Source organism: Sinohyriopsis cumingii, chromosome 6 (assembly GCF_028554795.1).
Source record: "Sinohyriopsis cumingii isolate HCF-2022 chromosome 6, ASM2855479v2, whole genome shotgun sequence".
NCBI lineage: Eukaryota > Metazoa > Mollusca > Bivalvia > Unionida > Unionidae > Sinohyriopsis > Sinohyriopsis cumingii.
In genome coordinates, this window is record NC_142966.1 from 27,415,833 (window position 1) to 27,442,274 (window position 26,442).

General features: G+C 33.3%; 2 protein-coding genes across 2 annotated transcripts in view; one reads left to right on the forward strand and one right to left on the reverse strand.

Annotated features, from left to right (window-relative positions):
• The window catches only part of LOC149796545 (protein YIPF6-like), a 39,219-nt gene extending 29,828 nt beyond the window's left edge, over window positions 1–9,391 (reverse strand). Inside the window, exon 1 of the mRNA XM_089961250.1 lies at window positions 9,284–9,391. Within this exon, the coding sequence (XP_089817376.1) occupies window positions 9,284–9,313 (30 nt within the window). The 5' untranslated portion in view covers window positions 9,314–9,391. The remainder of the gene's footprint in view (window positions 1–9,283) is intronic.
• Window positions 9,392–9,456: 65 nt separating this feature from the next.
• LOC149796546 (coiled-coil domain-containing protein 134-like) overlaps window positions 9,457–26,442 on the forward strand; it is a 63,210-nt gene continuing 46,224 nt past the window's right edge. The window contains exons 1-3 of the mRNA XM_089961248.1: window positions 9,457–9,834; window positions 11,641–11,762; window positions 18,608–18,692. Coding sequence (XP_089817374.1) covers window positions 9,666–9,834; window positions 11,641–11,762; window positions 18,608–18,692 — 376 coding nt within the window. The 5' untranslated portion in view covers window positions 9,457–9,665. The remainder of the gene's footprint in view (window positions 9,835–11,640; window positions 11,763–18,607; window positions 18,693–26,442) is intronic.

Here is a 26,442-nt window from a genome sequence, read left to right on the forward strand (position 1 = left end):
CACTGTGGGCAGAAACGACAATATTTTTGCTAGCACAATTTACAAAGGTATGCTTTGATAATAATAATGCTGTGTATGATATTGTACACTGCAGACATCAATGCCTGTTTGTATCAATTATGAAAACAAGGTGTCAAACAATAAAAGACTGGGTGGTGACTAAACACACAGCAGTGTATAACAAACATATTTCAACTTGGGCTATCAAATAAAAAGGTTATTTTATATACCAAGCAAGTCAACCCAAGATGCCAACTTCACATTCTTTAAAGTATGCTGATTTTTTCGTATACATATTAGGTTGACCTGAAGAACCCAACCTTCAATTCTTTTCACCAGTATTTGCAGAAATTTCTGTCTGTAACTGAAACTTTGAGCATACATTCTTAAAAATCTAATTTAGCATATGCCGCAACTGAGTAGGTTTCACTTGTGCAGAATGACTACAGGAAGTTCAAAGAAACTGTTAATTGAATATAGAAGTACTTTGTACTGAGCAAGTACAAAATCTGTGGCTCGATCAAACAGCTGGATAAATGAAAGTCAGTGCCGCCATTACAAGCTATGGACTTTGTGCTGGCCGATAACTAAGGGAATATTACTTGGGAATCAGACCTGCCATAACAAATTGCAAATACAAATCAAATGAGAATTTTTATAGCATTAAGTACAGTGTACAAGAAAACACAAAATATGATACAAATGAGTTGTTTTGACTTGTATAAAAATGGAAGCAATATACATACCAGTAAACACTCAAGGGTAAACAATATTGTTTGACACGTCACACTGCAGCAGGTAATATTTAATATTTTACATTACTGAAATCTACATAAATGTAGACAATAGTACCATGTAATTATTGTCATAATAAAATAGATAAATGCAGTTCATATCATAGCTTTTATGCATTTCTTGATGGGAATAGTGGCAAGATAACAAAGAAATATTTGAATTTAAAGTATTTTGTACATACTGCAAACCTCCAAATATTTCAACTAGATTTATAAAGATTTGTTCTTCAAACGTTTGCACTAAGGAAGAAAGGTGTGAATATCACTGATCAGTTATTATTTCATTATTTTTAATAAATTTAAGTTTGTGTACACTTTTTGACCTGCAATTTTTGAATGACTTCATAGAACTGATACCATTATTAATCATTTCAAAATGTATGACTTAAAAACAAACTTGTCCCAAAACAAACAGTGCACATAAAATAGCTTTAGAAATTAACTGATGGTATCCCAACATATACAGTAAACACAGCATATCTGATTAATTACTTATTAATCTGTCGAATATTTATCTAGTTGTCAAACAAATCTAATGTCCCAGTTACATTTATGTCGATGGATAAATCTATGATTCAACCCTTTTTCTTTCAAAATCTGTGCCATTGACATGAAGATATATACAATATGGAGAAGATGGTGATGCTGCTATAAACATTATTCACAAATTTTTATTAAAAACAATTTGTAGGAAACAAAATGTGATGGTTTGTAAAATGGCCAATAAACTGCATATCTAAATAAATATTTTAAATGCAACAAACATGCACAATTCTCATTCAATGATTTATAAAATTACAAAATCAAATATCCTGTATTTGCTTTGATATATGTGTGCAACAAAAGTTAACTTTTAAATAAAGAAAATGGTTACAGTCCATTTTTTAAACAAAGACCAAAATGTATCTGATGATAACAATTGCTTAATGAACAAGTATGCCCTTGTGCATTATTTCTTCAATTCATAATTAAGCGGCAAATTAAGTACTGGTTTAATATTTTCAATAATATTTTTGATGCAGAGACTAAATCAAAAACACATTCTCCAGCATGTAATTTTCAAATGCTCAGTTTTCTGCAACATTCCGACTATTTATATAATCTCATAATAATTAAAAGGGAAATCACTCTTTTGCAATAATTCAAATGGCATGTTCCATACTTGAGAAAATTGTATTGATGCCATAAATGATGACCAAATAGCTGACATACGATATCAATGCTGTTTCAAATGGTTCACACATACTGAAACATTTATAATATAAACAGCAAGGCGTCTAATAAGTTATCACATGCTTTCCTGGTTAAGTTCTGCACATCCAACTTTTGGTTTTTTTTTGTTGCTCTGCACTTAGAATTTTCTAAAACATGAACTGAAGAACTACAGTGAGCAAATAAAAACTTCACCTCAGTAAATGCTATCACAACCTCTAGGCTTAAGTAAAACAGTCCAAGTTTATAAACATTTTAAACCAATAGGTACTGTCACTGTCTAGTTTTAATATTTCTCAAAAAAGTTGCACAAAATAAAAAGTTCTTACATAAATTTGGAGAGATGTAACTCCAAATGTAATGGAAATTTAATTAATTATTTAGAGCTTAATAAAGACAGTATGCTACATCACATCTGTTGTCTTTAGAAAAAAATTCTGATGCCCACATACATATAATGCATTGTTAGAAAATAAAACTCCCATCTAGTTTGAAACATGTGTAAGGTGCAAGGGACAGTTTTTATGCACAAATTTAATGTTGTATACACCTGCATAATATAAAAAGTCATAAAAATAAAATACACGAGTGAGGTCAAAATATTTCTGGATATGTATATTAAAGCTAAACATAAGGATATCATTCTCTTGACCTGACAAGTCAGTGGAAATTGATATAATAAAAAGTTGATGCACCCCAGCCCCAAATTTATCCATGCATTTTTATGTCCAAAGGCATCCAGGCAGGTTTTTAGATATTCTACTTGCTTTGAACCAACATGTCTACTGCAGTAAGTGACTAGCTCTACTTCCTAGCTGACTACTGGTATTTCACTGGCTACATACTGTGCAGTGACTATATGTGGTGTGCATGCCTCACAATGATTTCAAGAACACAAGCTAGAAAGACCAAATTCACACACACACATATATATAATTATTACACAATAATAGCTCAAAAAGTCACACCATAACCTTAATTTATGAAATTTGCTTGGGGCCAATTTACAAAACTGTCCCCTGCCACTATACAATGATAATTTTAAGGATACCTACTAACAAGCAGGATAAACATTATAAATTGATGAGTTCAAGGAATAAGTCTTGCAAATGTTTTATATCCTTAATGTTTTTCACTTTTAAATTCGTTGGGTGGTGGTACAAACCACAGGAGTCTGACATTTTATCAATAAAGTACGGCGAAATCTCTGACAATATGAAATCCCCTTATTGGTAATGTAAATAAACACAAGGAGTGCAAGCGTGACCACAACCCTTCGCTCGATTCGACGTTTTCTCACGCGTCTTTTATCGCTTCAGAATCGCAAGAAGACTGAAAAACTACACATACACATTCAAAAGACAGTAATGTACCAACACATATCTCTTAAACGACGATGTCCTAAATCCAATCCAGTGAATTAACCTTTATTTTCACCATACGGTCAAAATCCCTTTCTAGCAAAATCGGCTAGACGGAAGTAGCACATTCTACCCTGCAGTAAATATGCTGAATAACATGATGAAAGTAATTTCACAAGATAAAATGTTTATCTTGCTTTGTATTTCAGATTGTATCATTTTATAATTTTATTTAAATTTCCAGAACAGAAATATGTAGTCAAAGTTTTGATAGTAGAAATAACGGTTGATGACTCATAGATTTATCCATTGACATAAATCATCATAATCATCATCATCATCATAACCTTTATTTCCTTCCATGGAAGATTACATGATATAAGAATAAATCATCTGAATACAATCAATAAATAAGTATTTTAAAAAAATATAGAAAAAAAGAAGAAAAAAAAAGTATATATTAGAATACAAATTCTTACACTATATGTGTTAACAAAGTGTTCGTCAACTGCATAAGTTGCAAGTTTCAGTACCTTATTTACAGAAGATAGCTGCACACTGCATGACAAAGTATGCTACATACAGGACAAATAGCTTGGACTTTTCTTTGTCGATTACACCTGATGGTAACCTTTTACCTAAAAGATATTGTAGTTGAAGCTGATCTTCTGCATTAAATAACGTAATGTGTAGGCTCAGGAAATTTATCAGTAAGGAAATCCCAGAAAGAGTTTCTAAAATTTGACATATAAGGACAACTAAAACAACAATGAAGTATCAAGTCTGTATAAACATTCCCACATCTAATACACATATCAAGCTGTGTTTGAGGAACAGCAGCCCATAGTTTAGGTACATGTGTAAATACCTTAGTGTGTTGTCTGGTTTTAGCCGACTGCCACACTGAGGCAGGTCGTAAGTATTCGTGTATCAAAGAGAATCTATCAAAATCTGCTTGATTAGACATACGAACTCTCCAGAGGCTATTGTCAAGACCAACAAGTTTTGACCTTACAATTTCTTTTCAATTATGTTTATCTGGAATTTCAGAATGATGCAAATAATCAGTTAGATACCTGAGCAAGTCAAACTTCTTTGAGATGTAATATAAATTTGAAATTAACTCGTAGTTTGACATGCATCCGCTCAAAATGAAGTGAAATAACGCAACGTTAAACACACGTTTAGTATGTACATTGTTAGGCATCAAACACAAATCTGTGTAAAAACATCAATTTTCTTCTATCAATTTCGGACTGCGCTGATGTCCATCCTAGCATTCCCAGGGTGATGTCTGATCTTGTATGTATTGGAAAACCTTGTAAATGTTTGGCAAAATACCTCAGAGTTTTATCCAATAAAGCGAGGTCACTTTTTGAAATGTTACACCATAATTCACTTCCGTAAAACATTGAAGGGAAAATTACCTTTTTAATTACATTTGCAGCAACCAAAGGATTTAATTCGGTTTAATGCCAATACCAAACAGACCGTGAAAAGATTTTTTTCCTTTCTTGCATGTATCGAGTATTGCGTCATGCAACGTCAGCTTTGAGTTAATCCGGTGACCCAGGTGTGTTGCCGAATCAGTAACCGGCAAACATGATCGGCCAAGATACCATTTCATATTGATATAATTCATGTATTGGGGACCGAAAATGATAATGTATGACTTTGTGACACTAAGCTCGAATCGCCACTTATTACTGTAGTCATATGCTATATCTAACAGCTTTTGTAGATTGCTAGGATATATAGCCAAAAGTGAAATATCATTAGCTAGGGTTGGATTTCCCACAGCTAAGGATCCAATCTTTGCTCCAAATCCACTATTTTCTAACTGTAGCAGCAAGTCATTTATAAATATTGTGTACATCAAGGTTGACAAAACACCCCCTTGTCTCACTCGGTGGCCAATTGAGAACCAGTCTGAAAAGTGCCCATTTACAAGAACTTTACTCTGTAAATTTGTATACATGTTAAAAAATATCAAAAGGGATTTACCTGTAATTCCCAACATGAATAATTTAAAAAGCAGTCCTTTGTGTCACACTGTATCAAATGCCTTTTTTGTATAAAGAAAAGCAGCAAAACCCCGTGAACCCATGTTTACATTATACTGTACTGATTGCAACAGCACAAAACTCGTTGTGCAGCCTAAACCTTTTTGGTAGCCATGTTGTTGTGAACTGGGTATACTAGAATTAGTATCTTTGAGCCAAGTTACCAAACGTTCATGAATAATTTTCTCAGGTTTTGTAGAGAACGGGCAGTAAAGTAACAGGTCTGTAACTTTCGAGGGAGTTCTTTGATTTTCTGTTACCTTTGTACAGTGGTATTACTAATCCTTTTTTGCAATCTGCAGGTATGTAAGATTGATCAATCATCCAAGTAAATAAAATTGGCATACACTCGATGGGGTAGTCGCTGGCATAGATCAAATGTTCATTGCAAATTTGATCATGGCCCGATGCTTTTGATTTCTTTAGACTTTTAATGATTTCTTTTACATCGTTTAAACTGATACTGGTCTGTAAGGCCTCGATATGGCTTACTCCGTCCTGTAGACCCTGATTTAATTCTCTGTCTATAAATTCATAAAAGTTTCCGTCAAAACTATGGTTAAAATTCGGCATTTGAATGTCCTCATAGTATCTGGCAAAGGCATTTGCGATGGAATAATTATAAAATAGTATCTATATCTAAAGTTTTGAGGTGAAGGTCCAGCTCAGATTGATAGTTTTTCAAGATATCAGCGTTTAATTTATTCCAGGCTATGTTGTTTCTCTTCATAGACTGTCTGAAGTCTCTCCCACAGGTCACTGTACAAAGGGAAGTAAGGATAGGGAGGTGGTCAGATATCATGTGCTCTTCGTGATCTGAAACAATGTGCACACTCAGTAATCTACCTATGCATTGATCCGACAGTACAAAATGATCAATCATCGTTCTTGCTGGGGTGAACGTATAATGGGAACCAGTGTGTATTATTAAATGTCCAGCACTCACTAGATTATTATATCGCAAGAACTCATGAAATACTCTATCTTTGTAATCTTTGAAAGTGTCTGGTTCAGCTACTGCATTGAAATCACCAGTAAAATACACGCCCCCAGCTGTTAGTACTGATCATAGAGATTTTGAATCAACTCAATTTGCGCTTTGTAACAATCTATGCCATACAGTAGGGTCGGCATATATACACAAAAAATATATACATTTTGCATATCGGGAAATTTGAATTCTATGCCAGCAACTCTGTCACTATTAACTTCATCTATAAAGTTAGCATATCTCATGAAAGAAATTTTGCAGAAGATTGCAACTCCTCCTTTACCACATTTTATTAACGTGCTATTAGAGGAAATATCCTCGGCCTTAGCAGTGCATTTATAATCAGAACGAATAGTATCGCAAAATGGAAGTAGGTGCTGTAATAGTTTATGTTCAGTTATGCAAGCTATGTCAACATTATATTTATCCAGCATTGCACTAAAGCTAAGAGCAGAGTACATAATTCATCTAACATTAAAGCTCAGTACATTAAGATACATATTAACTTGCAATATAGGCATATTATTACTTATGCATTGTGAAAGCAGGACTAAAATGACAAAGATTACAAAACACATTAACTTACGACAGCACATAATGGCAAATTTATGAACAATTCACTATCACCCTAGTCATGGAATATCGCATCCTGCACCTTCATTTGCCTCCTGATCGTGATTGTTATACCTGTCTCGCCAGGATTTATTCCCATGCCACCTTCTTACGTAAACATCTTTTGGCCATGTTACATCATTTTCAACAGTGTTGCAGTCTGAATTATATACAGTCAGCTTGGCCAATAGACAGTTACATCTACTGTGGATAAACTTTATGGATAACAGATCTATATCGTATTCTTTCAAGAATTTACTGAGGCCTTCAGCAGTAGATTTGATGCCAATGCCACCCACATAAAAGCGCCTTGTTCTGCATCTAACCACACCTTCAAATACAACATTCTCATCATAGTCATCAACATCCTCATGTCCAACAATACTCTCTGAGCTGATTTCTAAACCTGATTTACCAAATGATCTAGGTCTTTCGACCTGACCCCCAATAACGGTAGGTATCTTGCTAGGAGGGGTTGGGGTTTTCAAGTCAATACCTTTCACATTACTGTTGCTAGCCATTGGATGCCTAACGTGCTCTATCCTGGTCGAAGTCGAAGTCCCCTGTTCAGAAAGCCGTTCGGTGTGGGCTAACAGTTTATTTTGATTCCGAATGGGTGTGTGCACGACATTTGTCACATCAGGATGAACATTGGCTTTATAAATCTGGGGGATATTTCCATCGAAGGGGGTGATATGTCTTCTATCAAAAGTCTGTGAAGTTATATCCGAACTTTTTGAAACCAGAGTTTGCAGAGCACTGACCCCCCTTTTTTCCAAAGCTGGTTGGGCCGTTACGCCGGTTTGTGACTCCACTGTCGTTGTACCTGGGGTAGAGTCATCAGCCTCAACCGACACGGGAGACAAACAGTTGGACACTAGTTCTGTTCTGAGATTCACTTGATAGGCAGCAGTGTGTATCACAACCAGTTTTGTTAGAGTCGATCAAGACGGGAGATGAACAGTTAGACACATAAATCTTGTTCTGAGCTGCAATTGATGGAGAGCGTTGATCACCACATCCACTGGCACTACATGTTAGGTTACTTATACCTGGACTATGCATGCGAACGACATCCGCATAAGACATGGGTTTACTCAAAGATCATCAGCTTAACTCTAAGTTGCTCGGTGATGGTGTGGAGAGTTTCATTTTCTTTCATCAACATGCTTTGAGTAGTTTTCAGTGACTAATTCTCATTACGCAGCATTTCTGTTGTTGCTGGATAATGTGTATCTTGTGAAATTACTTTCATCATGTTATTCAGCATATTTACTGCAGGGTAGAATGTGCTACTTCCGTCTAGCCGATTTTGCTAGAAAGGGATTTTGACTGTAGTGGTGAAAATAAAGGTTAATTCACCAGATTGGATTCAGGACATGGTCATTTAAGAGATATGCGTTGGTATGTTACTGTCTTTTGAATGTATATATGTAGTTTTTCAGTCTTCTTGCGATTCTGAAGCGATAAAAGACGCGTGAGAAAAAGTCGAATCGAGCGAAGGGTTGTGGTCACGCTTGCTGTTGTTGTTGTTGGGTTTAATGCCATTTTTCAGCACACAATAGGCTATGCATGGCGGCCAGTATTAATGGTGCAGGAAAAACCCGGGAAGAACCACCGACCCACGAGAAGCTACTGGCAAGCTTTCTCACATACCCACATTGGCCGAATCCTAGACTCAAACCCACGCACACAGAGGTGAGATGGCAGTGATCCGTAACGGAAAGCGCTTTAGACCACTCAGCCACTCGGTGCCCCAGTCACGCTTGCACTCCTTGTGTTTATTTATATTACCGATAAGGGGATTTCATATTGTCAGAGATTTGGCCGTACTTTATTGATAAAACGTCAGACTCCTGTGTACAAACAAACGGGAGGGTAAGCGAACACTATAGAGTTCGACACGTCAACATACCGGATCCTTTATATTGTTGTATAGCAACAACAGTACCATGACAAACTATAATTCAAACAAAATGCAATTACTTTGTCATTAAAATTCATCTCTTAACATCTCTCTGTGTCCCCTATGTTTCAGGTTGAGGTTGCATGGTACAACTTACTGTCACAGTTTTTGTACATGTATTTTAGACTTAATTCGTGCAAATTCAGTTATTAACAACTCTAAAGAACAAATATATCATTAAACATTGCTCATATCTGATGATTCTCTTGTATTATTAATAAAGGAATACTTGAACCGTGCTCTTGACGAAATAAAAAACAAATTTCAATCTAAAACACAGAAACCTCTTGTTTGTGAAACTCCACGTCAGCCATTTTTGGGGAATCTCTTAGTGACGTAACTCTTCTTACTCTTCATTCGGCATTTTCTTAATTTACCCTACAATTTACTTTCATCCAGTAGTATTCCAAATGAGTCAACCTCGTTCTGGCCCAAAGGGGAATCTCAATGTACATGAGGTATAACACACGTGCGTACTTCTGGTTGGTTGCGACAATTTAATAACGTGTACAAGCTCACAGACCCGTTCAGAAGAAAATGCTTTTTTTCAATTAAGTAGACTCCGGATAAAATATTGAGCTTATTAGACGTGTATTCACATACGCAGCTTCAATATTTTTTCAATTCCCTGAGGTCTCGGTCTTGTTCAAGTGGATATATCAAGAAATGTGTTCACTCTTTCTTGTTTTGTTGCTAGTGATGGGCGTCAAATGTGACACCAAAGACTCTGAAACGGCTGATGAGAGACACAAATTGGGGGATGGAATAGTCGCCGAACCGGGAATAAAAACAGAAAAGGAGAGCATAAAGGGAAAACTCACACCAGTGGAAATGTGTATCCTTGAACCTAGTACTAATATTAGTACCCTTACTCCTACCACAACAAATCAAGTTGAAGCTACGACATCGTAGCTACCTTGAGCCATGTATTTGCTTTTTAAATGAAATTGTCTAGATTCCAATGGCACGTGTATACTGAATTGGACAATATCTGTTCAAACGACTGCCATCTATCCACTAAGAGCAATATTTCTGACATCCAGGAGCGTAATTATGTACCAGTTTTAACCAATGACTTACACATTGGCATTAAAGGTAGATGATTAGAGAAAGGAAATATATTTTTATGAAAGATAAGACATGGTGTATGCTTTTCTGACCATTTTGATTTAAAAAAACGTAACAAGTTAACATGCATCATGCTAAATACATGGATGTCATGTTGATTAGGCTAGTTATTCCCACGCAACTATATTCCACGCTATACCAAGGTTCCATTAGCTTTTTGTTTATCAGGTAGACATTGCACAGCATGGATATCTTTAAGCGTATTATGTACATGACAGTGTCAATAGACTTGCTAGGTGAGGTACATTGTAGCTGTTCAAATATCATCAGCCTTTTGAAAAATTGTTAAAGCTATGCTAAAAATCCAAATCACACATACTCATCAGCCTGTTGAAATTATATTGCTACAATATTTCCCCACATCAAATGCAACCTTTTGCCTTTTGGAAATGGTTACCTAGATGATTGACATTTTGATAAAGGAGTCGTGCAGCAAAATAAAAGTGTGTGTGTGTATATATATATATATATATATATATATATATATATATATATATATATATATATATATATATATATATATATATTGATGCATGCTAAATGGTTCAGTAGATAATATTCAGTCTTGTGCTGCCATGTGCATTCTTTATTTAGATTTTGTTTTGATACTTCCGTTATTTTAAATGCTACAGATTAAACTTCTTTTACATCTTGATTGTTTCTCATTGGAATATAATGGCATGATTACTTGACATACATGTAAATATACATGTAATCACATGATTACTTAACATATTTATGAATATACATGTACTTGCATGATTACTTGACATACATGTGAATATACATGTAATTGCATGATTACTTTATTTACATCTAAATATATGGGCATGATTACTTGACTTACATGTGAATATAATATCATGATTACTTGACTTACATGTGAATACAATATATCGTGATTACTTGACTTACATGTTAATACAATATCATGATTACTTGACTTACATGTGAATACAATATCATGATTAAATAACTTACATGTGAATATAATATCATGATTACTTGACTTACATGTGCATATAATATCATGATTTCTTAATTTATATGTGAATACAATATCATGATTACTTAACTTACATGTGAATATAATATGAGTACTTGACTTATATGTGAATACAATATCGTGATTACTTGACTTACATGTTAATACAATATCATGATTACTTGACTTACATGTGAATACAATATCATGATTAAATAACTTACATGTGAATATAATATCATGATTACTTGACTTACATGTGCATATAATATCATGATTTCTTAATTTATATGTGAATACAATATCATGATTACTTAACTTACATGTGAATACAATATCATGATTACTTAACTTACATGTGAATACAATATCATGATTACTTAACTTACATGTGAATATAATATCATGATTACTTGACTTACATGTGAATATAATATCATGATTACTTGACTTACATGTGAATATAATATCATGATTACTTGACTTACATGTGAATACAATATCATGATTACTTAACTTACATAAAAGACAAAAGGCTGTTTCAGAAGCATAGGCATATGCAGCTTGAGGCAGTGAAACGCATCCAGGGGTTTGGAGATTATGCCAAAATGTACAAACTTGTGGACAAGATGCTTAAAGCTCTGTTTCAGGTAAAATGTATGCAAAATTAGGTTTTGTTATTAGGAAAAATCTGTCTTCAAGTTTTGGACATTAGTCCTAAAGTACAGAGAAAGCTAAGTGTTAGGAGGAAATGCTAGACAGCAATGGCAGATGTTACAAAATTGGTCTTGTTTTATTATACCTTTAACAAATAATATGAAGTTTGATAATAAACACATATGTGAAAATAAGCATATTTTTATATGATAGTGCTTCCATTAACTTGTTGACCAGTCAGTGACTCTCTGTGCTCTTAGTGGCATATAAACTATCCTTACAAAAAAAGGCCAAATTAAACTTGAACTCCAAAAGGTCTCTGATGAAATGGGCAAGCCTTACTGAAAGATCAAACAAAGACTCAGAATATTTCTTATGGATAATTTAGCGGTCCTAAAATCATATGGCTGTGAAACAAATTCAAGACTCAAATTTCGAGTGTATCTGATATCACACTGGTAGTGTGCATTTGGACAAACATACTTAATGTAAATAAGTGTATTATGTTAGAAGTGGATGTAAACATTTACAAATAAAGTTGTAATGTTCAGATTTTATATTAAAACTAGTGCATGTTGATAGGCTTAGAAACATAGGCTAATGTTTTATTCAATTTGTATGGGTTAACTTGAAACAGAACCTTGAGAAACACTTAATGGTTATAACAGTAATAACTAACAGCATATGTACAAAGCCTTAAGAAACACTCAACAGCTTTAGAATATAACAAATAACTTTTGGAAAGAGCCTTGAGAAACACTAAGTGGCTCCATACTCAAACTTGCACTTTTTATTATTATTATTATTATTATTATTATTATTTATGTGATTTCATATTTCTATTGAAAATTAATAAGTAGTATTATTTTAATAAGGTCCACAAGAAAAACTTAACAACATCATAAGAAAATACTGTCTGAATATAGATCAACTGATTATGCAAATATTTAAATTAATGTTCTTTATTAAAAATAAAAATGAATGAATAAATATCCTTAAAGGTTCAGATTACACACATGCAGATTTCAAAATTTACTTTTAGACGTGTAAAATTTACTAAGAAAAAGTATTAATTTTCATGGCAACAATTTATAAAGACATCATAAAATAACTGTAAAATTCTAATTCATTGAAAAATAAGAAACAAGAGAGTTACCTTTCTTTTGCACACTGCCTTAAATGGACTTCATAGTAAAATAGTAAAATGACTTTCTCATGCACTGTCTGAACACACATAACTTTTAACACAACCCTCGGAAACTCAACCAGGTCATAGCAGAAATGTGACAAGCTCTTTTATACTTCCAATGGGATTCTGCAGAACTGTGTTCCTGGCAGGGAAAATTATGCAGATTGCTGGGTAGCAATGACTGGGAAGATTCTGCAGGCACACTCTTCCTGGGGCAACCATACTATGCTGCCAACAAGAACAAAACCACACCTTAATCATTAATTGAGATTAAAAACATTGATTATTTAGAGTGTTTGCTAAGTGTGCATGCAATGAATATATGTCTAAATGGTCAAAATTTGCAATGCAAAATGGATGATAACGTAAATGACCATTAAGTGAGATAATCATGGGAGTGTCCATATGGCTGATACCTAGGTTAGTTATGCAATACATGGATTCATTGGCACATGGGGCACTCTACAAATATTATTTCCTTCAGAGAGAGTAGCAGGTGCGTGGTGAAGTTGTTTTGGTTTACATCATGCACAGTGGAGAGATTGTTGGCATATGATATATTACTTTCATGTACTGTGGCTGAAATTAAGCTGGATGTGGAAATTCTACATGGTCTAGTACTTTTGGAAATTATACATGATCTAAGCATGCAGATTGTCAAATTGCTAGTCCTATTTGCTTAAAAGTCATCCTGACTTAGTCTAAAGAACACCATCTTGAGAAGTTTTTATAATAAGGAAAATGAATTTTGACAGGCTAGACAATACCAGCTCCAGAATGAGCAATGAATGAAGTACAAAACATGTAAAGTAAAAAAATTTTTATCAGTTCTTCCATTTTTACAATTTATCTCAAAAGTCCAGGAAGTGAAAATGACCAAGCAGATCCAGCAGTTTTTGGATAGGCACACATTTGAAGTAAGGCCAAACTGTATAATCTATTACCCATATTACACCCATCAATCATACACCAAAAATAAAAGGAATTAAAAGTTCTGGTAATAATACCAAAGATATACAAGGTCTTTTTAAATAGCCAGTATAACAAGTAAGAACAATTAAGGAAATTTTAAAATTAAATTGAACCCGATGCAAAATATGAAACTATAGAGTGCCATCATAATCATCACGACTTTAAAGAATTCAAATGATGATTTGTGATCAGTCTATTAGCAAATATGAAATTTTTCTGGGAATCATACCAGTTTTTGTTTGGTATTGAATAATGGTGGGTAATAATCAACCGTAAATGTTGACAACACCCACCCACATAGCTAAAATATTGTAGCCCCATCTAAGATGTAATGATACTAATATTAGTACTATCAACCCAGATGTACCAATTTGTGGACTGATTTTCTACCCATTTTGTCATATTGAATAGAAGTGCACATGTGACTTTCTATGTTCTTTCAGCAAGTATAAGTCAACATGAGCCATTACATGTTCATCTAGTTAAAATAAATTTATGTGAGACTTTCCATGTTCTTGTAGCACAAATAAGTCAACATGAACCTTTCCATGTTCTTGTTGCACAAATAAGTCAACATAAACCTTTCCATGTTCTTGTTGCACAAATAAGTCAACATCAGCCTTTACATTTTCATATAGCTTAATGAATTGTAAATGCAGAAATGGAAATACTAAAACATCAGTTTGTTTTATCTAGAAACCATAGTAATAAATTCAATGCTATAAGGTAACATTTGTTGCCAAGTGCTATTTTTTATTAGAGTATAATTTTGTGTATTAATAAAGTACAGAATTCACATCATGACATGCTGTGCACTTGTTAAGTTGCATTGTTGATGAATATTTATAGAAAGGTGTAATTATAGCCTTCAAAAATAAATAAAAGCTCAACTTATTCTTATGATACTTATTTTACAGTACCTGGTCATTATAATTGGTGGATATTATAAATCATAATAATCCATGCATATTGTAAGTCATAATAATCAGTGGATAATGTAAATCATAATGATCAGTACATGTTGTAAATTATAATAATTGGTGGGTATTGTAAGTCCTGGTAACTGGTGCGTATTTTGTACACAATAATCAGCAGATATTGTAAATCATTGGTGCATATTGCAAATCATAATCAGTGGATATTGTAAATCATAATAATCAGTATATAATGTAAATCATAATAACTGGTACACAGTGCATAGTGTAATCATAATAATCATTACATATTGTAAATCTTAGAAATCAGTGCATATTGCAAATTATAATAATCTGGATATTGTGAATCATGATAATAAGTAGATATTGTAAATGTTGATAATCATTACATATTGTAAATCCAATTAATCAGTACATATTGTAAATCCAATTAATCAGTACATATTGTAAATCCAATTAATCAGTACATATTGTAAATCCAATTAATCAGTACATATTGTGGATCAAATTAATCAGTACATATTGTAAATCCAATTAATCAGTACATATTGTAAATCAAATTAATCAGTACATATTGTAAATCAAATTAATCAGTACATATTGTAAATCAAATTAATCAGTACATATTGTAAATCAAATTAATCAGTACATATTGTAGATCAAATTAATCAGTACATATTGTAAATAAAATTAATCAGTACATATTGTGACTCTTAATAATCAGTACATATTGTAAATCCAATTAATCAGTACATATTGTAAATCCAATTAATCAGTACATATTGTAAATCAAATTAATCAGCACATATTGTAGATCAAATTAATCAGTACATATTGTAAATAAAATTAATCAGTACATATTGTGACTCTTAATAATCAGTACATATTGTAAATCCAATTAATCAGTACATATTGTAAATCCAATTAATCAGTACATATTGTAAATCCAATTAATCAGTACATATTGTAAATCAAATTAATCAGTACATATTGTAAATCCAATTAATCAGTACATATTGTAAATCCAATTAATCAGTACATATTGTAGATCAAATTAATCAGTACATATTATAAATCAAATTAATCAGTACATATTGTAAATCCAATTAATCAGTACATATTGTAAATCAAATTAATCAGTACATATTATAAATCAAATTAATCAGTACATATTGTAGATCAAATTAATCAGTACATATTGTAAATAAAATTAATCAGTACATATTGTGACTCTTAATAATCAGTACATATTGTAAATCCAATTAATCAGTACATATTGTAAATCCAATTAATCAGTACATATTGTAAATCCAATTAATCAGTACATATTGTAAATCAAATTAATCAGTACATATTGTGGATCAAATTAATCAGTACATATTGTAAATCCAATTAATCAGTACATATTGTAAATCAAATTAATCAGTACATATTGTAGATCAAATTAATCAGTACATATTGTAAATCAAATTAATCAGTACATATTGTAAATCTTAATAATCAGTACATCTTGCAAATCATAGTAATAAGTGTTTATTGTATATCATAATAATCATTGTACATTGAAAATCATAATAATCAATGGATATTTTAAACCATAATAATCATTACAACTGTAAATCTTAGTAATCCGAGCGTATTGTAAATCATAATAATCAGTGGATAATGTGAATCATGATAATCAGCAGATATTGTAAATCATTGGTGCATATTGCAAATCATAATCAGTGGATATTGTAAATTATAATAATCAGTGGATTTTGCAAGTCATAATAATCAGTGCATGTTGTAAATCATAATTAGCATATTTTGTAAATCATAATAAATACTTGATTATACAAATTGGTCACATAAAATTATGGAGAATAACTGATGCTTTGTATTCTATAATATTATTTTGGTGACAAATAATTTAGTGAATAATGCTTGCTGGCAGAACTCTGTGATTGGTAGTAATGTTCTACTCAGCTGAGTCATAATATATTTAATTTAATGGAAAACGTGTAGTTGATGACGTTCAGTGCTAATTAGATTGCATAACTGGACTCTCACATTAGCACCAGCCAAAGTATTTTAGTTGAGCTTCAATATTATGTACTTATAGTAGGTTAACGATATGTGTTAAAGATTTATGGAAAAGTTTGAAACTGTTGTTTGGACACTATTTCAGAGAACATATTTGTTTTCTTCATTTTCATGTTAGATTACCATTGTATCAGTGTGTGTTTTACATGCAGAGTTTGCTTAATGGTCTTACACTGTCTTATACCTTTCAAAATGTTCTCCAAAGAAATTAAGTGCAAATATAATTTGTATGCTTGAATTTAAATATAATCAACTTTTATGAACTGTACAATCACTCATGGGTCGGTGGTTCTTCCCGGGATTTTGCCAGGTTCTTCCTCCATCATTAATACTGGATGCCATGCATAGCCTATTGTGTGCTGAAATATGGCGTTAAACCCCACAATAAGAATAACATCAACTGTACAATCAGCTGATTTAGAGACACCACTTTAAGATACCAATATATTTAGCAGGTACAGGTTGTCTTCCTTTACCTGTAACGTGTAGCTCTCTCTCTCTCTCTCTCTCTCTCTCTCTCTCTCTCTCTCACCACTTTAAGTGAAAAGTTGTCAATTGAGTGGTAGTGTTGTAATTGGTATTAGAACATTGTCCATTGAGTGGTAATGTTGTAATCAATATTAGAACATTGTCTATTGAGTAGAATATTGAAATTGGTGTGAGTAATAGTGTTGGTACTAGAACATTGTCCATTGAGCGGTAATGTTGTAATTGGTAGTAGAACATTGTCCATTGCGTGGTAATATTGTAAGCAGTATTAGAACATTGTCAATTGAGTGGTAATGTTGTAATCAGTTTCAGAACATTGTCCATTGAGTGGTAATGTTGTAAGCAGTATTAGATCAGTGTCCATTGAGTGGTAATGTTGTAATTGGTATTAGAACATTGTCCATTGAGTGGTAATATTGTAAGCAGTATTAGAACATTGTCCATCGAACGGTAATGTTGTAATCAGTTTTAGAACATTGTCCATTGAGTGGTAATGTTGTAATCAGTTTTAGAACATTGTCCATTGAGTGGTAATTGTGTAGTCAGTATTATAACATTGTCCATTGAGTGGTAATGTTGTAATCAGTATTAGATCAGAGTCCATTGAGTGGTAATGTTGTAATCAGTTTTAGAACATTGTCCATTGAATGGTAATTTTGTAACTTGTGTGAGTGATAGTGTTGTAATTAGCATCAGAACATTGCTTATTGGGTGGTAATTTTGAAATTGGTGTTAGAACATTGTCCATTGAGTGGTAATGTTGTAATTGGTAATGGAAGATTGTCCATTGAATAGTAATGTTGTAATTGGTAATGGAAGATTGTCCATTGAGCGGTCATTTTGAAATTGGTGTTAGAACATTGTCCATTGAATGGTAATTTTGTAATTGGTGTTAAAACTTTGCCTTTGAATGATATTGTTGTAATTGGTAATGGAACAATATCCACTGAGTGGTAATTTTGTTATTGGTGTTAGAACATTGTCCACTGAGTGGTAATGTTGTAACTGATATTAGAACATATTCTTTTGAGTGGTAACATTGTTAATTGGTAATGGAACAATATCCATTGAGTGGTAATGTTTTAATTGTTTCAGAAATTGTTTAGCTTATGGTTGCATTATAATATGAGGAAAATGATATTTTATAATTTTAAAAAATGTATTACAGGTTTTAAGTACAGCCAAAGTGAATGTGACAGAGATGGGATATCTACCAGGTGATCCATTTCCAGAAAATGAAACAGTCAGGGAAGGTAAGAATTATGTATAGAATAAAATGGGACAATTGCTGTCTGCATGGGTTAGGATTACCCTGTGTGCTGGTCAAGCCCACATCATTGGAAAATGGGACATAGCAGTTAGATTTCTAACAGTATCATTGTCAACGTTCGTGTTAAATTTTGAATTGCAGTATGATTTGAGTGTAAAGTTGACATACTTTCTTTTTTCAATATCCATGTCTGGATGTTTATCAAGATAAGCAACTGTCCAAGCCACGTCTATTTTCACTACAAAAATTACAGGCTATCATTTTATTGACGTATGGCATAAATCATAGATTTAAAAATAACCTTTAGAAAAACATAGAGATAATGCTGTTGAATGAGTCAAGTACAGAGTTATAACCCCACTTTCTTTTGATCTGATCATGTAGTGGCCAGGTTATCAAAATGTGCTCAAAATTTGTCCACAAATGAGATTTTTGTCAGTGTTTTGCAGATTTACTTTCAGTTTTGAACAGTTATCAAATTTAATATATGTTTTTCCAATGGCAACCTTGCATACTTTCTTGGATAACATCTCTAAGACTTCAGCTGAATATGATTCTAGCAAGAGTGGCAGATAGAACATTGGTAGATCTAATTCTGATATAAAAAATAGTACCCCTGAGAAATAGATTCATGGAATGAATCATGGAATTGGACTTTCCCATGGCCAGAGAATTTATTAATGTTAGTTAATGATTGAAATAAAAATGACAGTGTGTATGGAATGAAGATTAATTTACATGTAAAAAAAACACTGTGTATGGAATGAAGATTAATTGATATGTAAAAGTCATTGTGTATGGAATAAAGATTAATTTATATGTAAAAGACACTGTGTATGGAATGAAGATTAATTTATATGTAAAAGTCATTGTGTATGGAATGAAGATTAATTTATGTAAAAAACACTGTGTATGGAATGAAGATTAATTGATATGTAAAAGTCATTGTGTATGGAGTAAAGATTAATTGATATGTAAAAGAGAGTATGAATGGAATAAAGATTAATTGATATGTAAAAGACACTGTGTATAGAATGAAGATTAATTGATATGTAAAAGACACTGTGTATGGAATAATGATTAATTGATACATAAAAGACACTGTGTATGGAATGAAGATTAATTGATATGTAAAAGATTAAGATTAATTGATACATAAAAGACACTGTATGGAATGAAGATTAATTGTTATGTAAAAGACACTGTGTATGGAATAAAGATTAATTGATGCATAAAAGACACTGTGTATGGAATGAAGATTAATTGATATGTAAAAGACACTGTGTATGGAATAAAGATTAATTGATGCATAAAAGACACTGTGTATGGAATGAAGATTAATTGATATGTAAAAGACACTGTGTATGGAATTAAGATTAATTGATACATAAAAGACACTGTGTATGGAATTAAGATTAATTGATACATAAAAGACACTGTGATCTTTTCCTTGATTCCTTCTGCTTACACACAAAGTTAAGGAATGACATGGTTAGTGATTGAGAATTGTTAAAGTTGAAAATCACTATCACATTTATCAGCAGTCTTGCTTGCATCAGATTTTCATTCTTGTATCATACTAAACATTTCACAATGAATGGACAACAGCAATCTCATGACATTTGTCACATAAATATACATGCATAATGCCATACATTATTGCACAAGAAATAAAATATATACATGTAATTACTATTATAGCCGTGTATTATGCAGATTGTTACACATTTTCTAAAGAGGGCCTCAGTTTTTGACTGACTGAATCACCCTTTATAAATCAATTATCATTTATTATTATTATTATTATTATTGTTATTATTATTATTATTATTATTATTATTATTATTATTTCTGAATGAAGGAAAGATAATTGTTCTAGGTACTACTCCAGTATTTTCTTTGCATTTTGAGTTATCTCCCTTCAGGATAAAGGCAGGGTTTTACTATCATCATTAACTGGGATTTAAAGGTGTATGATACACGTTGTTGGGAGAAACTGAATAGACTTGTGTACTTAGTATTTGAATTAGACCACTAACTGGATTTTTTTAAAAAATTGTGATGTTTGAGGAATTGGGTCTTTCCTTTCATCATTTACATATTTATTTCATCAATTTACCTGTTTATTGTGACATTTATAGAGCAAGCAGTGTTTTAATTTTATTCAAAAACCATTATATTTTAATTTATTTTTCTGTAATGACTGCTACCCAGATGTTGTATAAGTGCAAAAAGCAATAGCATTGAGAGTGGACCGTATAGTTACACTTTTTATGTTAATAATAGTGTGAATGCTTTTTTGCACATTTTGGAATTGATTTCTTCTACACATGTCTGCAATGCAGAAGTAAGACATGTGTATGTATGAACACCCAACTACAGGCAGTGTAGACACAGATTTGCCATTGCATCCATCTGTAGGGTATCTTCAAGAATGTGCCATTACAACTTGTACATGGTGTCTTCTAGAATGTGTCATTACAGCTTGTGCACAGTATCTTCTAAATGTGTCATTACAACTTGTGTATAGTATCTTCTAGAATGTGTCATTACAACTTGTGTATGGTATCTTCTAGAATGTGTCATTACAACTTGTGTATGGTATCTTCTAGAATGTGTCATTACAACTTGTGTACAGTATCTTCTAAAATGTGTCATTACAACTTGTGTGTGGTATCTTCTAGAATGTGTCAATACAACATGTATCATTATAACTTGTGCACTGTATCTTCTAGAATGTGTCATTACAACTTATGCACAGTATCTTCTAGAATGTGTCATTACAACTTATGCACAGTATCTTCTAAAATGTGTCATTACAACTTGTGTGTGGTATCTTCTAGAATGTGTCAACACAACTTGTGTAGAGTATCTTCTGGAATGTGTCAATACAACTTGTGTGTGGTATCTTCTAGAATGTGTCAATACAACATGTATAGAGTATCTTCTAGAATGTGTCAGTATAACTTGTGCACAGTATCTTCTAAAATGTGTCATTACAACTTGTGTGTGGTATCTTCTAGAATGTGTCAACACAACTTGTGTAGAGTATCTTCTGGAATGTGTCAATACAACTTGTATAGGGTATCTTCTAGAATGTGTCAATACAACTTGTATAGGGTATGTTCTAGAATGTGTCAACACAACATGTGTTGGGTATCTACTAGAATGTAACAATACAACTTGTGTAGGGTATGTTATAGGAGGTGTCATTATGACTTGTGTAGGGTATCTTCTAGAATGTGTTAATACAACGTGTGTAGGGTATCTTCTAGAATGTGTCAATACAACTTGTATAGGGTATGTTCTAGAATGTGTCAACACAACATGTGTTGGGTATCTACTGGAATGTAACAATACAACTTGTGTAGGGTATCTTATAGGAGGTGTCATTATGACTTGTGTAGGGTATCTTCTAGAATGTGTTAATACAACGTGTGTAGGGTATCTTCTAGAATGTGTCAATACAACTTGTGTAGGAAATCTTCTAAAATGTGCCATTGCAACTTGTGCAGTGTGTCTTCTACAATATACCATTGAAACCTTATCTTCTAGAATTTGTCAACACAACCTGTGCAGGGTATCTTCTAGAATGGGCTATTGCAGGATTTACTCTAATTTCTCAAAGAAATTACTGAGCAAATGGATCGAAGGCATCATGGCAGTAGCTTGGTACATGTCCATCCATGTGTCTGTCTATGCCATAGATTAACCCCAGTGTTACAGTTTGTAGCTTTTCTTTTCTGTATGTCTTTTATTGCTACCCAAAAGGTGGTTTGTACAATAGTTTTCAGATTTTAAGTGGAGGGAAAATTTCCTCTCTAAATGTATTGTACTAGCAGATCTGGGTCTAGTTGCACACATGAAATCGTCTGTATAATGATCAGTGTAGACCCAGATGTCTTGGTGCTTCGTGTAATGGAAGGTCAGAGTCTGCTTTTGGCACTTGAGTGGACATGAAAAGGCCTATGCTTTTGGATGTACATTAAGAGAGCTATGCTGCTGGCATTTGGGTGTGTATCAAATGGTCTGTGCTTTTGGAAGCTGTGTACATGAAAGGGTCTATGCTGTTGGCAATAGGGTGTGTATCAAATGGTCTGTGCTTTTGGAAACTGTGTACATGAAAGGATCTATGCTGTTGGCAATAGGGTGTGTATCAAATGGTCTGTGCTTTTGGAAACTGTGTACATGAAAGGGTCTATGCTGTTGGCAATAGGGTGTGTATCAAATGGTCTGTGCTTTTGGAAACTGTACATGAAAGGGTCTATGCTGTTGGCAGTTGGGTGTGTATCAAATGATCTGTTTTTGGAAACAGTGTGTACATGAAAGGGTCTATGCTGTTGGCAATAGGGTGTGTATCAAATGGTCTGTGCTTTTGGAAACTGTACATGAAAGGGTCTATGCTGTTGGCAGTTGGGTGTGTATCAAATGGTCTGCTTTTGGAAACTGTGTGTACATGAAAGATTCTATGCTGTTGGCAATAGAGTGTGTATCAAATGGTCTGTGCTTTTGGAAACAGTGTGTACATGAAAGGGTCTATGCTGTTGAAAGTTGGGTGTGGATTATTAACTTTTGTTAATCATGTTCCAATCTAGACTGCTTACAAATTACTCTACAGCTGTAAGTAGTTTGATAATGACAGCACAAACAGGACTCTTAATAAGTGGTGGATTTGTTTATTTTCTGCAAACAGGGTCACTACAAATGCATACAGAAATCATTAAGTACATACAGATTATGCAAAACAAGCATTTAACCACAAGTTGTCATCACATTGCTTCTGCAATATGCACAGTCCCTGTTTTATTATGGCACATTAAATTGGTACAAGAAGTTTGCTCTGGCATGCCTGTTAAGTTACACCCTGCCACCAGAGCTTTCGGAAAATTGGGGTTGTTGACATCTAGATCCAGGTACCGAGTAACATGACTATAGCGAGCTGTACTTGAGAATCTGACCACGTATAGTTCTTGAGAAACTGACCACATAAAATAGTTGAGAAACTAGCCACATAAAATTCTTTAAAAACTGATCACATAGAATTCTTGAGAAACTGGCCACATAAAATATATGAGAAACTGACCAGTATTTAACTAGGATATCAGCACAAGTTCCGAATATTCCATGTATGTTTGGAAATGATAGTAATTCATCACTGTGAGAACACTCACTCAATAGAACCATGCAGTTGAATGAGCACTCTACATTAGTCATTGTTGCTAAGGTGTTTAAAGTATCCTGAAGATTCCACTCTGCAGTTTGGTTCCTTGCAAAGGGCTTGATTATTTAGAATAGACCTTGTATTATTAAATAGCTTTTATTTCCTTTATTTTTTGCTGTGTGATTTATGGGTGTAATTTGGGCTGTACAGTAAACAACTAATTGGCCTTACTTCATATATGTACCTCTCTAAAGACAACTAGCTCTGCTTAGTCATTTTGGTCATTATTTATTTCAGGACTTCAAATGAGTTTAGTTGTTGTGGAGTTTAATGCCATTTTTCAGCACATGATAGGCTATGCATGGCGGCCAGTATTAATGGTGGAGGAAGAATCCGGGAAAACCCCAACAAGAACCACAGACCCACGAGATGCTAAAGGCAAGCTTTCTCACATACCCACATTGGCCAAATCCTAGACTCAAACCCATGCAGACAGAGGTGAGATGGCAGTGATCTGTAACAGAGAGCGCTTTAGACCACTCTGCCACTCGGGGGCCCTGACTTCAAATAGACATTGGAAGAAAAATAATCATGTCTTTTCCATAATGTTTCTTTCTGAAACTACATGGCCTCAGGGAATGTTTAGTAAATACCTCCTTTATTCAAATTTGAGAAAGACCAGATGTGGGGTTAGTCAGATCTCTCTATGTGGTATGGACAAAGAACAGCTGCCATAGATATAATATACAGATAGTTTATACAGATGAAATTCTGGATGACACAGATAAAAATAGGATTGTATATACCAATATATCAAGTTTGTAATCTTCACAGATAACATTTATTGATCTTACATAGCCATCAAGATGCATAGAATTAGAGTCATGGTGGTTTGTACTACTTGAATAAGGCTTCTCCAAGCTGGAAAATCATAAAATGTTACATGTACTGTAGATATTTGCTTATATGTTGGGTCCTGCTGAAAACATCATAGACCTTGTTCTTCCACTGCATAATGTGTAGGCAGATCAGAGTGTCTGTTCTACTGATTACTTCTAGAAACTGCCTGGACCCAGATCTGTTAACACATATATGGCAAATCTGGGTCTTTGACGTTTGCAGTTTGATCAGACTAATAAGTATGTACAGTACTTATTAGTATGTATGGCACTTGTTTGTATATACAGTACTTATTAGTACATGTATGTATGGTACTAATTTCTATGTTGTGTGCAATATTACCAACATTCCTATTTACTACAATATGTTTTTCCATTGGAATGTGTGACAGTACTTTTTTTTTCTCACTGCACCTGTACTTCATTAATTACAATTAGTAAGGAATGCACAGATTCAAAGTTTTCTAGGAATTTAATGTTGTTGTTGTGGGGTTTAACGCCATTTTTCAGCACGATAGGCTATACATGGCGGCCAGTATTAATGGTGGAGGAAGAACCCGGAAAACCCCGGAAAGAACCACCGACCCACGAGAAGCTACTGGCAAGCTTTCTCACATGCCCACATTGGCTGAATCTTAGACTCGAACCGCCCCAGGCAGAGGTGAGATGGCAGTGATCCGTAACGAAGAGCGCTTTAGACCACTCGGCCACTCGGGGCCCCCTCTAGGAATTTAATAATATGTTATGTATCTTTCCAATTCTAATGGAAAAATAATTCCAAATATTATTAATGTTTTTACAAAATAGTTGTTGTCTGTCATAAATTAATTTGGACAACACTAATCACAATTATATTTATCAACCTTGAATCACATGAACAACATGCATCACATATGACATCATGGCAGTGGAAATTATGTTGTGAAAGATATTAAGGCCAGAACATTTTATAAAATGTTTATTAAAACAAGGAGAACAAAATGTAATTTTTGAAAGTTATATGTTAATGTACGTTAATGTATTAACTATTTTCTCATTTGTTGAGTCAATGTGTTTATGGCACTCTCTGATAAATGTCTTAACTGGCATGTTGACATCAAATCTCCCTTTCTATTACTGTATCATTCATATTGTGCCTAGTAATTTATTGGCTTCACTGTAAATACTTTCTATTATTATCAACAAGCCCTCTAATGTATGTGTCTAATGTATGGATTGGAGGTTTTCAGCTATAGTGTAAATGTAATTATCACACTTTACTTAGTTTTTAGAAGACAACTTATACAGCAATAACATACACATCGTCTACACACTGAGCTTTGCTGCATTTAGAAACTCTTTAAATGTCATGTTATATTTTCACTTTTGATGTAATGTGATCAATCATTGTCTCTCTTTACACCAGTCGATTGTAGGAGGTTCATGGATTTCTTTATCATGTTTCCTGAAGATCTTGAATGTGGTCTCCATGGGTGATTAGCTGAAAGGTTGAAAAACAACACAACATCCTTTCCACTGACATGATGGCATACATGATGTGTGTTGTACTTGTGATTCAAAGTTTTTAAATTTAATTGTAGTTAGTGTTGTCTAAATTAATTTTTTACAGATACAAGATGTGGGTCATTCCAAATGGAAATATTTCACTAATTTGTTTTAAACATGGTCAGGGC